The 13,738-nt window shown below is 52.2% G+C and overlaps 1 protein-coding gene across 1 annotated transcript in view; it reads right to left on the bottom strand.

Annotated features, from left to right (window-relative positions):
* NECTIN1 (nectin cell adhesion molecule 1) overlaps nucleotides 1-13,251 on the bottom strand; it is a 135,820-nt gene extending 122,569 nt beyond the window's left edge. The window contains 1 exon segment of the mRNA XM_048513539.1: nucleotides 13,136-13,251. Within this exon segment, the coding sequence (XP_048369496.1) occupies nucleotides 13,136-13,217 (82 nt within the window). The 5' untranslated portion in view covers nucleotides 13,218-13,251.
* Between the last annotated feature and the right edge of the window lie 487 nt (nucleotides 13,252-13,738).

Below are 13,738 nucleotides of genomic sequence, written 5' to 3'. Positions count from 1 at the left end.
CGGGATGGTCTACTCTGACAGTCAGGGTGGCTCTCCAAGGCCTATAGCAAAGGTCGTTCTTATCACCAGCAACCTGAAATGTTTTAACTGGAGATGCCAGAACCTAAGGCTCTGTGCATACAAAGCAGGTGCTTTCCCCCACTTCCATTTCTATCAGTTTTATGCTTTACATTCTTTCAAAGTGCAATTTTTTTAAAGTGTGCCAGCAGGGATCCCCAAATGTTTTGAACCTGCAGGCACCTGTGGAATTCTAACACAGTGGGGTGAGCGCAGCCATAAAACAACGGTTGCAGCTGCGTACCCATAGTCACACGGTGACAATCCTTGCCTTGCCATCGTGGTGGTTAAGAGCAAATGCACTCTAATCTGGAGAACTGGGTTTGATTCCCAGCTCTGCCTCTTGAGCTGGGAGGCTTATCTGGTGAACCAGATTAGCTTGTGCACTCCAACACATTCCTGAGTGGTGACCTTGGGCTAGTCACAGTTCTTCGGAGCTCTCTCAGCCCCACCTACCTCACAAGGTGTTTGTTGTAGGGGGGGGAGGAGTTTGTAAGCCCCTTTGAGTCTCCTTACAGGAGAGAAAGGGGGGATATAAATCCAAACTCTTCCTCTTCTCTTCTGTGGTGGCAGCTGCCACCAGAACATCTTTGAAAAATCTGCAGTCAATCAAATCTCCAAATGGCCAATCCGAAGCCTTGCTGGGTAAAAGTCCTTCCCAGCACCACTCAGTCTAAAAGGGGTCTTCAAACTACGGCCCTCCAGATGTTCACAGACTACAATTCCCATCAGCCCCTGCCAGCATGGCCCAATGACAAGGCTGATGGGAATTGTAGTCCATGAACATCTGGAGGGCCGTAGTTTGAAGACCCCTGGTCTAAAAGCACTTGATAAGCACCAGAGAAGGTGTCAGTGGGAGTAGTGGCACCCACAGGCACCACATCAGGGCCCCCTTTGTACAGACATGGCTCAGAAGATGCAACGTGACAACTAGGTGTCTTCTTGGAGTCGATTCAAAGAAGGGATCGAGGGCCTCGCCGCCGTGCCCTCCGATGCAAATCACACCTCACCGCTGCTGGCAGAACACCACAGAGCAGGCGAATTCCAAGCACTGCACATTTCAGCTAATGTGGTTGAGTAAGTGAGCGCTTTTCGCTCCCCTATTATTTAATTAGAAAGTAGCACATCTCTTGCTGTGTGCTTCCTCCGTTCCCCTCGCTCTAATGGATCTTGTTTTGCCTCGTGCAGAATGGCAAACAGATGTACGAGTACGCATACACCCACAGCCCCATAAACAAACACGGCTGCGAGCAGGGATGCCAGGTGCTGGGCGCCTGCAGAACATGAAACAGGATCCTTCGGGGTGGGACGGAGCTGCCTCTAGCCTACAGATCCAGGAAGCTGGAGAGGCATATTCCATCTGCCCGAGGAACTGTCATAAGGAAGTGGGGTGTCGATCTGTGCAAGCATCTCTCAGGTGACACCAAAACAAATATTAGGAGCATTCATTTCTGCCATATTACATGCACCATTCCTTCTTTGTGAAATCTAGTTTGCAAGCGCCTTGGGGCAGAGACGAGCATTTCCCAGGATTCTTTATATTGCTATGTTGAGTGACATGCTGAATGTATAAATTACTGAAGATGTGATGGGAGGGGAATGAATGAAAATGAATGAATGAATGAATGAATGAATGAATGAATGAATGAATGAATTCATCTTCCGATGGGAAAAACTGCCCTGGGCTCAGATGCCAGAGGGGAACGAGGCTGCCATTTTCCTGACAACTTTTGGTGACTGATGTCGGTTTTAATATGACTTGGGACAGCAGTCTTTTGTGTTTGATTAATTTTTTTATGATGCTATTTTCTCTTCTCAATAGCAAACTGCTCTGATGATAAAAAAGGCGCACTTATTTAAACATAATTTAACTACATCAAATGGCTGTTGGAGTGAGAGAGCAGCGCTGCCGCCTCCAAATTCAGCTCCAACAATTTTGTGAACCTAGGGTTTTTCAGATCTCTATGGGGTCGATTTCATGGCCCGAATACCCCCAGCGGTTTCTTGGAAGGAAAGCATTTGCAGGAAGAGTCGAAAGGAAGAGTCAAATGAAGAGAGGTGCCCAAGCACGATTCTCAGTGTCACGTTAGCTCAAGCCCAAAAGGGGAGGGTCTGTATAGAGATCCAATGAATACATTTGGGCATTGCTCTCAAATCACGTTGTGCAGCTTGAGGGTGGCTCTGCGGGAAAGAATCCACTTGCCATATAGAAGGTCCCAGGTTCAATTCCCGGCACCCTCATTTAAAAAAGTATCCGGTTGTAGGTGATATGAAAGACCTCTGGTTGATAGCCGAGTTCAGTGGAAGAGCATCCGCTTGGGATGCCGGAGGTCCCGGGTTCAACCCCCATCGCCTCCAGTTGATAAGGATCAGGTTGTAGGTCAGTGATGGTGAACCTATGGCACGGGTGCCAGAGGTGGCACTCGGAGCCCTCTCTGTGGGCACGCGCACACAGAGTTCGTCATGTGGGGGGTGGAAAATCACCCCCCCCAGACACACATCAAGGCTGGCCTGGGCCACTGAGCACAACGTGCATGCACTGTGGAGAGCAGGGAGGACTTGGCTGGCAGGCCTGGTGCCTGTGCTCTGGGTGGCTGCTGCCCGAGGGGGGGTGGTGCAGAGGAGGCAGAGATGCTAGAGAGGCACAGAGCGGTGCGCGCGAGACTTGCTGGAGGTTAGAGCAGGCTGGCCCCTGCTCGAGCGGGTGGGGCGGAGGAAGAGGGAGCCAACCTTTTTTTCTAAACTAAAACCTCAGCATTCAGGTTAAATGGCCGTGCTGGCACTTTGCAATAAATAAGTGGGGTTTGGGTTGCAATTTGGGCACTCGGTCTCAAAAAGGTTCGACATCACTGTTGTAGGTTCTATGAAAGACCTCAAACCCAGTCTGAGCAGCCAATACTGACCTTGATAGACTGACAGTTTGACTCGATACAGCACAGGTGTCAAACTCGCAGTCCTCCAGATGTTATGGACTACAGTTCCCATCATCCCCTGCCAGCATCATGCTGGCAGGGGATGATGGGAACTGTAGTCCATAACATCTGGAGGACCGCGAGTTTGACACCTATGCGATACAGCTTCATGTGCACTTTGTGGGCCCTCCAGGATACCTTGTAAGTAAGAACAACATAGGGTTTCTAGGTCCAAACACCCGCTCTGCCCTGAAAATTAACCGGTGCTCTCGGACCAATCGCTCTGCCTCTCAGCCTAGCCTACCTCGCCTGATTGTTGTGAACATGAAATGAAGGAGAACCATGTACACAAGTCAAAGCTCTTGGGGGATGGGAGTGAGGCACCGCTCCAGCTTCCCAAGGCCCATTTCAGCACAGAAGGTCTTGATGACACAGCACAGCCGTGGCTTAGCCTCTTTCCCCCGGGGCTACAGCTGTTTCACTGAAGCCCAGCCAAGGACTGTTCTCTCCCGGCCTCCTGCGCCACCTCTCCCTCCTTATCGTCTCTCCCTATCAAGGGTTTTGACGACACGCCCCGTGGGGAGCTGTCTGACTTATTACAAGGCCCTTGCTAATCCCCGCAAGAGAGAAAGGCAGGCAGACAAGAGGGAGACGAGGTGCCATCGGCTAAACCGGGCCTGGGAAACGCAGGTCGGTTTTGGAGCCGGCTCTTCTGGTTTTTTCCCTTCTGACTCAGCCCGGGTGCAAGGAATGGCCCACGGGAGCCTTCAGAATGGCTTCACGGCAGCAGAGTTGAAAGCAAAAGGAAGAAGAGGGAACCCTGGTTCTGCCAAGGTGACTGGGATATTTTTGGCAAACATGCTAAGGCAGGGGTGTCCAATTGGCCATGCCAGCAGGGGCTGATGGGAATGGTAGTCCATCAACATCTGAAGCACCGGAGTTGGACACCCCCGTGTTAAGGGAAAAGGTCCACCGATCTTGTGTGCCAAACTCTGGCCTTTCCTTGGCACAATTGGAATGCCAGCCTTGCCCCCTTTGCCCCATGCATAGCACTCACCCAAGGGTTACTATTATCCAAAAAGACATGGATTGTAGATTTTTCAAGGAGGAGGATCTGGGAATGGGTTTTGCTCAGAACCTGACAGGCGTATTGAGGAGACGCAGAAAATCCACTACCACTTTCTCCCCAGCTCAGCAGGGACGGGAATGGGAGTTCTGGCTTCTGCTTGAGAGCCAGTGTGGTAGAGTGGTTAAAGCACATGCTAGGATTTGAGAGGCCCAGGTTCGAAACCCCACTCTGCCACGGAAGCTTGCTGGATGACCCTGAGCCAGTCACACACTTTCTGCCTCACCTACCGCACTGGGCTGTTGTGAGGAGATAGGAGAATGGCGTGAAGCTGATTTAGGTCCCTGCTGGAGAGAAAAGCAGGGAATAAAAATAAATAAATAAAACTGTCTTGAGGCGATTTTCTCCAGGCCCTTCCACACATTAAGAAGGCAGCAAATGCAGACCAGGGTCTCCACTGAACTCACGAGGATGCATGCACAATGCACAGGTTTCCAAAATGCCGCCGTCTCATGCAATGCATGCCTCTTCAATGCAAACTTCTCCATTCTCGCCTGCAATCCTGTCACACGCAGCAACAACCTTATTCTCCCTTTCAGCGCTTCTCTGCTTGTCCCACTGCCTCGTCTCCTTCATCACCAGCTGGAGGAGAGGACAAGCATGCAGGGGTGGCTCCCATTCCCACGGGCACCCAGCCTGCGCTGTCACATGCTCCCACACAGGTCTAGCAGCTTAGCTCAGGTTTGAGCCAGGCAGATGGGTCCCGGTGCACCACATGGGTTCAAGGAGAAACAACACGTCCAGTAGAGAATAGGGCTTTGCATAGGTGCCATAGAACTGCTGATAACATTAGGAACATTTTTTCCACAGGGTAACCATGTTGGTCCGCAAAAGAACAGCCAGATTTCAGTCCAGTAGCATCTTAGCAACAACAAGATATTTGGAGTATCTGCTTTTGAGAGCCAAAGTTTCCTTTGTCAGATACGCAAAGCACTGACTTGTGACTGATTGTTAACTGCTGCAAAACAAGGAAGCAAGTCAACAGAAGGAAAGGCACGGATATGAGCCAGGGAAGTCACAATAAGCAACTAACAATAATAATTAGGCCTGTCAAGTTGCCGCCAACTGATGGCACTCCCACAGGGTTTTCATGGTGAAGGGTGAGCAGAAGTGCTTTGCCATGGCCAGACTCTGTAGAGCAACCTGGGTCTTCCTGGGTGGTCTCCCATCCAAGCATTAACTGGGGCTAACCCTGCTTAACTTCTGTGCTCTGACAAGCTTGGGCTAGCCTCAGTTATTCAGCTACAGCTAACAGGCCACTCATCAAATCAGCAGGTGACTGGTTGCTTCCTTCACCTTGAGACAAAAATGTTCCCCCTAATATCCCCATGCATTTTATGCAGTAAATGTCTAATTGTGCTGATGCTGAGGAAGGCACCTTATGAGTCACATGCTTGCCCCGCCAGCAAAACACAACACGTTTTCACAGCCTAGCAACCTTCACATCACCATAGACTAGTCCAGGAAATTAAATCCCAAAACCTCTTTGAAAGGGGCGTACCTCATCATTAACCATGACGCATTTCGAACTCTTGATTATTAACCGGAACCTCATCTGAACTTCAGCTCAGAACCCCATTTCAGGTGGGCATTTTTCTGAGCATGTACAGAGTACTTTCTCCACCCTACCCTATCAATAAATAAATAAAGCCATGCCCAATCTAGGAAATAAGGGCCCCCTCGCTTCCGGAAGGGGCTAATCCTCAGTCTCTTTCTCTCCTTCCTAAGAAATCCACTCCCAATTATAGTTCCTTGTGGCTGTGCCAATTTCAGTTTACCACTCAGTCCTTCTGCCAACTCATGTAAGGCAACATTCTCCGACACTTACAACAACCGCCATGGGAAGTCCCTAATTTTTCTCAAGATGACCAGTGGTGAACCTGAGACTGACAGCAATCCCAAGACTACTGTGCAAATTCTTGATGGCTACGGAAGGCTTCAAGGATCGAGGCAGTTCTCACCAGACCAGTTGGGTAGCCTCAAAACAGCCGATTCTCCTGACTCAGGACTTTGCAGGCAGAGACATCACCATAGTGGCAAAGCAGTCGATCGGGTTAGGATGAGGAACGAATCTAACTCCTCCAGAGGGGAGAAAGAAACTTCTCAGGAGGGGAGAAATCACTCATTGAGGTGGTACCCAAGAGAGAGCTCTCTGCTAATGGGCATTGGCCAGGAAGCCAATGAGGTGGTACCCAAAGAGAGAAGCGGGACCTCTCATTGAGGTAGTACCCAAAGAGAAGCCTCCTGGCCAGTTACTTGCACGACTGGCCCAGCGTTCTTCACAAAAACAGGAGTGAGACACGGCAGCTTCCATATCATCGTCTTTCCTCCATGTGTGCGCATAAAGATGAGGCACGTGCGCTCATCCACTGATGCGCCAGGGCTCTCTGCTGAACAATCATCTCTTGATTTGTTCCTTGTTCCGGGTCTGTGGTGTGGCGCTGTTTATTATCTATTGTTCTGTTGTCTGGTTTTGTTCTCTGCGGCTCCGTTATTTCATTTCGGGGCCTTTGTTTTAATTATTCAACCTAGCCCTGCTGTTTAAAGCGATTTGGTCGCACGCTGCTCCATTGCTCTAATATGCTCAATTGATCTGTTTTCATGTTTTGCTCGAAGGTGTTTAACTAGTCTTCTCCCCACCTATAATGTTCCTTTCAAAAAAAAACAACTATGGCTGCATTTGCTGTTGGTATTATAGGTATACGATGATTGCTATTGGTATTTTTTGCACCTCAGAGTGGAGTTTTAATTCTTATAATACCACATTTTTGTATTGATTTCTGCTATACCCTTGGGCTGAATGCTGGGAGAGAAATTCTCCAAACGAATGAGGAAGCATACTACTCAGGTCTAGCAAATGTCAGACTAGGATCTGGAGGACTCAGGTTTGAATCCCCCATTTGCCACGAAAACCTGCTGGGTGGGCCAGTCACACACTCAGAGGTGGGGTGAGGATAAAATGGAGGAGAAAAGAGCAAAACGTAAGCTACTTCAGGTCACCACCAGGGAGAGTGGAGGGATATACATTGAATAAATAAGTAAATGAAGAAGAAGAAGAGTTTGGATTTATACCCCCCCCCCTTTCTCTCCTGCAGGAGACTCAAAGGGGCTTACAATCTCCTTTCCCTTCCTCCCTCACAACAAACACCCTGTGAGGTGGGTGGGGCTGAGAGAGCTCCGAGAAGCTGTGACTAGCCCAAGGTCACCCAGGTGGCGTGTGTGGGAGTGTACAGGCTAATCTGAATTCCCCAGATAAGTCTCCACAGCTCAGGCGGCAGAGCTGGGAATCAAACCCGGTTCCTCCAGATTAGATACATGAGCTCTTAACCAGTGGTGGGATCCAAAAATTTTAGTAACAGGTTCCCATGGTGGTGGGATTCAAACTGTGGCGTAGCGCCAATGGGGCTGGGCGGGGCATGACGGGGGCGTGACCAGGCATTCCGAGGGTGGGGCATTCCTGGGCAGGGCTGTGGCAAGGATGCAGCCGCTGCGCCGGTCCTTGTGCAGGAAACGCAGGCTGCCACGCACAGGCTGCCACGCACGCCGGTGCACCTCCTGCTAGACTGCTTCAAGTTCTGCGCACTACTGCTGAGAGGAGGGGCGTAACTTGAATCTACCCACTGGCCCATCGAGAGAAGTATCTTCCACTCAGACCTGCACTGATTATCCATGGTCGCAGGCAGAGGCCTTTCACACCATTTCCCACTTGATCCTTTTAACTGGAGACGCTGGAGATTGAACCTGCGACCTTCCGCACACCAAGCAAACGCTCTGCACTGAGCCCCACGCAGCTGAGACTGCAACCCTGGCTCCCCTTCTTCTTGTCATGTGACTGTGACATCGCAAGCTGGCCGTTTCATGACACCTCTGTTGCCACCCAGGGATTGAATGTGAATCGATCTAAAATGGCACATTTTGTGGGCGGGGCATGGATGGCTAGACATGCAAATGGACCTTGAAGAAGGCAGCCCTTGCTTATGCTACCAATGGATCAATGGCTGCCTGAGGTTGGGAAAACAAGGACAGTCCCCTCTGCAGACTACATATCTATGACATTACAAATGTATCTCCAGAGGTCAGGCTCAAGGTTCTGCCATGTGGACACCTAACAGGAAAACACAGCAGCACGTATCTCTGATAAAGCAGATTCATCTCCGTCTCTTCCGACTTCTTGGACTTCCTTAGGAAGTTCAGGAATGGCTTCCGTGGCTTGCCCTGCCTCTGTTTTGCCTCCACAACAAACCTCTGAGCACCACTGAGCTCACAGACAGTGACTGGTCCAGTGACTAGTCATGCAATGAGCTTCATAGCTGAATGGGGATTTAAACTCAAGTCTTCCTAGTTAAGAAGAAGAATAAGAGTTTGGATTTATATCCCCCCTTTCTCTCCTGCAGGAGACTCAAAGGGGCTGACAATCTCCTTGCCCTTCCCCCCTCACAACAAACACCCTGTGAGGTAGGTGGGGCTGAGAGAGCTCCAAGAAGCTGTGACTAGCCCAAGGTCACCCAGCTGGCGTGTGTGGGAGTGTACAGGTTAATCTGAATTCCCCAGATAAGCCTCCATAGCTCAGGTGGCAGAGCTGGGAATCAAACCCGGTTCCTCCAGATTAGATACATGAGCTCTTAACCTCCTATGCAGGCAAAAGTAGTAGTTAAGCTTCTACTCCATAACGATTCAGGCTTCAGCCCCTTCTGGCACGCCACAACACCTGGGGGAGGTTAGCCAAGAAGCGCGATGCGCCAGAAGATGTGCACGCATGCCCCTTCACAAAACCCACTGCCCCTCTATAGACTGTAAGGGCATACAGCATACAAGCTGAGCAACACTGGATCAGATCTCTGGGTCCATTGAAGCCAGTATTGTCTACTCAGACTGGCAGCTGCTCTCCAGGGTCTCAGGCAGAGGCCTGTCACATGACCTGCTACCTGTTCCCTGTAACAGGAGATGCTGGGGATTGAACCTGGGACGTTCTGTATGCCAAGCAAATGTTCCACCATGGTGTTGTGCGTTTTCCTTTTAGAGCAGGAGTCTGCAACCTGTGGCTCTCCAGATGCTCATGGACTACAAATGTCATCAGCCCCGGGCTGATGGGAATTGTAGTCCATGAACATCTGGAGAGGTGCAGGTTGCAGACCGCTGCTTTAGAGGATCCTCTGAAGATGCCAGCCACAGATGCAGCCAAAACGTCAGGAGAAAATACTACTGGAATACGGCCATACAACCTGGACAACCCACAACACCCTAGCCATGAAAGCCTTTGACAAAATACTCCACCGCAACCTATACTTTGATCTGGACCCACGGACACAATACATAAAGAACAGAAACATTGGCGGATTGCACCCGGAAGTCGTGGCTTGGCTCCGCCCCCTCTCCAATTTTTCTCACAATGTCCTCATCCCATTCGCCTCTGGAACCATCAGAGCCACAGGCAGCTATGGACTTCGCCAGGGAAAGCGCGCAGATTGCGTCACAAATTGCAGGAAGCACATCCGCTACGGGCTGCTGAGCCGATTGTACTAAAGATAAATTTGTGGAACAGGTTTCTTCCCCCTTTCTCTGTCTCTTTTTAAAGAACCTTTTATGGCTTTTATGGCACACACACAAAAATTATCTCTTTTATTTGCATATATGGGAAAGCAAACATTGTAATCAGGAGAGGCAGACAAACCCAGAGAATCAGACAGCCTAATAAAAAAATATATATCCGCATTGAAGCGATGTACATTAAAGACGTTACGGGGATTGCAGGGGAAAAGCTGCAACTCCGCCTGTTGATCCCATCGCAACCAGACTTTCCACTTTCCACTCTCTCCAGAAAAGCCACAAAAGGGAGGGGAGAATTCTCTGGCCTGGGGTGTGAAGGCGAAAAACATCTCATTGGCTCCCATTTCTCCTCCCCGCCCCCACATGCACAGCCTTCCTTCTCACTCAGCACAGATACGTTGGCATAACCATATCAACTATAGTGTTGATGTATGGAACTCATGGCTGCAGGATCATGCAGAGATCCAGATCTCTTCTGCAAGACCAACGAAGGCCTCTCTGGTTCCAAGAATGGGTTGGAGGATACCACACAACGAAACTATGCATCAATCAACCTTTATTATGGTTGTACACCAGCATACGGTAAATGAAATGCCATTAAAATGATAAAATATATTAAAATTATGTGTGTGTAAAGGGCTGTCAAGTCGCATCTGATTTACGGTGACCCCAGCGAGGGGCTTTCAAGGCAAGTGAGAAGCAGAAGTGGTTTGTTTGTTTATTTGTTCTCATTTCTATCCCGCCCTTTTTCCAAAGGGCAATGATTGGCCATTGCCTTCCTCTACAGAGCCTTCCTTGGTGGTCTCCCTTCCAACTATCAACCCTGCTTAGCTTTCAACTGATGGTGACCCCAGGAAGGGCCTTTCCAGGCTAGCGAGGAGCAGAGGTGACTTGCCAATGCCTTCCTCTACAGAGCCTTCCTTGGTGATCACCTTCCCAAATTCTGACCCTGAATGGCTTCCTGCCTCTGACAAGATCCCGGTCCATCATGGCGACTTCTCTACCTACATATTGTCTTATGGCCCTCACAAATCTGAATCTGAAAGACAGCCCTGGGGGTGGGGCTAATCTGAATGAATCCATATCCTGGTTCTCTGAATAGATGCAAACTGCAGAGACGAAGTCCTCCTTCCGAAGATCAGAATGAGGCCTCTGCCCACCCACAAGGAAATGCACCATCCGTGGCATTCCAACAGGCACGCTGCTATGGTACAGCCACTGGACTGGTTCAACCCCTCAGTCCTCAGGCAAAGCCTAACAATGCCCAGCTACACCACGCTTCCAGTCACCCCATCCGGTTTTGCTAGCTGTCCCCTCCCTTGTCCCATCTCTGCCCTACTGTCAACACCATTGTAAGCTCCTCCAGGCAGAGACCTGCCCTTCCTTTACGTAATCCTTTCAAGTGCCACGGATCTGCATGCTGCATTGAACATAATCCATCATAGGAAAGTGGCAAACCAGCCCAAGTAACGCATTCAGGGATAGACAGGGGTGGGTGCTTGTCTCTGCTACGATAGGGCCAAATTGCCAGAACACGAGTCTGCCTGCGGAACACATTCAGGTTCTCACACTTCCAAATTTTGCATACAGGCATGTGGAAAATCTGAAAGGATTTCGTTCGAATCTGCTATGCAGGTTTTGAACGTCAAGCAGCTTCCAGATCCAGGGCATCGGTTTCAGCCTTTGACAATCTGGTGCATATCTGCACTTGGATTTTTTTACATCTACGAAACAAAACTAAAACGCTGTCATATGTTCCTGCCCCTAAAACACCTTATTTTCAGAAAGTATGCATGCATAACATTGATTTTAGGAACAGGGGACTTTCTCTCTCTCTCTCTCTCTCTCGGAGGTTTGCACGAATGTGTTTCGGAGCATTTTAAGGGTCTCTCAAGTAAAGAAATGTTTTGAGAGGAAAATTCCCTCAATTTCTCGCGTCAGACGGAAGAGGTCCGCTCGTTCCAGCTTGTAGGAAAAACCTGCTGACTTTCTGGAAATGCAGATTGCCAAATTCAGCTCTCTCAACATAAAGGGGGCCGTCCAGCAAACAGAACCTTAAGGACTCGCGGCACTGTCCCAGTCGACCATGGCAGGGCTCTCAGGCCAGAATTTCCTGTTGGTCACCAAACTCATTTGGGTTCCAGACCCCTTTGTGGGTTCAAGCCCAGTTTTAGCTGGCCAACGCCAGGGGAGAGCGCTTTGCCCCATCCCTTTAGCCTCAGCCTGCCTCTGTCCCTGCTCATCCAGAGACACCCTGGTGCCACCCGCTGCCTCCTTCCACCCCTCCTCCACCTGGCCAAGTCCCTGTGCCAAGCACAAAGCCTTCGGGCCTCGGTTCAGCTCGCCCCCTGCTGTACCAGTGGCAGCAGTGCTATGGACAGCCACACTCGGATTGCCAGCTACCACTTCGGCAGGCATCAACCCTGCCAGCTGAGACTGGGTCCAGGGTTCCCACTGAGCCCCCTCCAAAAGAAGGTCTCCACGGCAGCCACCCTGGGTGCCATGAGACACAGGGGACGAGCAAACCCGGTTCTCTGCCTCCGCCGGAACCGTGAACACCCCCCTTTGCCTGCTGCAGAGTTCCCTCTCCAAATGCCAACCCCTCCCACTGCAGCACACCTTTCGTGCCCGGGTAAGAAAAGCTGGCACAGCAGAGCAGGGGCAAGGGCGCACACACGCCCAGAGATGTGCGCCAACACGACCTGTGCCCATCCCAGGGTGCCCAAAGATGGTAGCGCCAGGAGTTTCTCTTCCAGCCAAGAACACTCGGGATTCGCTCCCCAAATGCATGCAAGAGTCACATCTGAAACCTGAAAACGTGCGGGTAGTTCATGCCCTCCGGTGGGTCAGTTCTCACCAGCCCCCCCCTTCTAATTCCCTGCCAGCCCCCCATAGAATGAGCCCACTGAACGCTGCCAGGCAGAAGCTGAAGGAAGAGCATTTGCTTGGGCACTCGGGCACAGTCGAACCATTCATTGCCTGGCTGGGCGCTTTTGGACACAGGGCGGTGGGAAGGGAGCCGGGACCCCAAGGGGGGCTCTTCCCTCTCCCCGGGAATCAAGAGGGTGCAGAGGGGAGTTGGCTCGTGGGGGTCCCACGCCAGGGCCAGCGGATGGAGCCCCGACCCCAGAAGCACAGAGGAGCCCAGATGTGCCCAGGCAAGGCGGGAGAACGCTGTCCCCCCAGAGCCTGACTCTTCTCCCTTCTGCTTCGAGCAACCCTTGCCCACTCCGGCCAACTCCCGACACAGGCAGCATCTTTGCAATCCCAGTTCGGATCCCGATGGCTGCAGCGGGGGGGGGGGGGCTCTAGTGCCCAAGTCCCCCCCCCTCCGACAGCAGCTGCCCCCTTTTCTCCCCCACCCCAGCTCCCTTCTCTCCGATCGCCCCACCCAACTTTCCCCACCAGTTCCCCACCCCACAAAGGACCACCGAGACCGATCTCTCCCCCACAACCTGGGACAGCAGCGCGGAGGGGGGCGCGGTTGGCTCACCTGGGAAGGAGGCGAGCGCCGCCAAGCCGAGTCCCGCGGTCCACCAGCCCTGGAACCAGCCCTCGTGCAGCGGCCGAGCCATCGGAGAGAGTTCCCGGGACCGTCGGGACGGGGGGTGGGGGGGGGCGAAGGCGGCGGGGGCTTCAGAGGCCGAGCGACCCCTCCGGCCGCACCATGCGAGAGATCCCAAGAGCAAAAGGGGTCCGGGGCGAGTCGCAATCCGGGCTGGCCCCTCGTCGGATATCCACAGCGGGAGGAGGCGCAGCTTGGGGACTCCGGCGGGCGCCTCCGAAGCGCTCCCTCGCCGGCGGGCTCCGAGGCCGGGCTGGGCTCCTCCGGCTCACAGCGGCCGCCGTCCAGCGGGCATCCCCCGCCTCCTGCTCCTTCTCGGTCCCGGACGCCTCCTTCCCTTCCCTCTCGGGGGACGATCTCAGCGGGGCTCCCGCGCCATGCCGAGCCGGCCAAAGCTTCGCCCGCGCCTCAGCGGAGCTCTCAGCAGCCGCCTCCCTCCGCCCGCTCCGCCTCTGCGCTCCCGACGGGCAGGCGAGGCAGCCCAGGCGCGCTCCCGACGCTCCGTTCCCCCCCTCAGAGCCAGCCCCGCGC

This window comes from Sphaerodactylus townsendi, linkage group LG12, assembly GCF_021028975.2.
Source record: "Sphaerodactylus townsendi isolate TG3544 linkage group LG12, MPM_Stown_v2.3, whole genome shotgun sequence".
Taxonomy (NCBI): Eukaryota; Metazoa; Chordata; class Lepidosauria; order Squamata; family Sphaerodactylidae; genus Sphaerodactylus; species Sphaerodactylus townsendi.
Note: the sequence above shows the minus strand (reverse complement) of the source record. Positions and strands in the feature narration are given on the sequence as shown.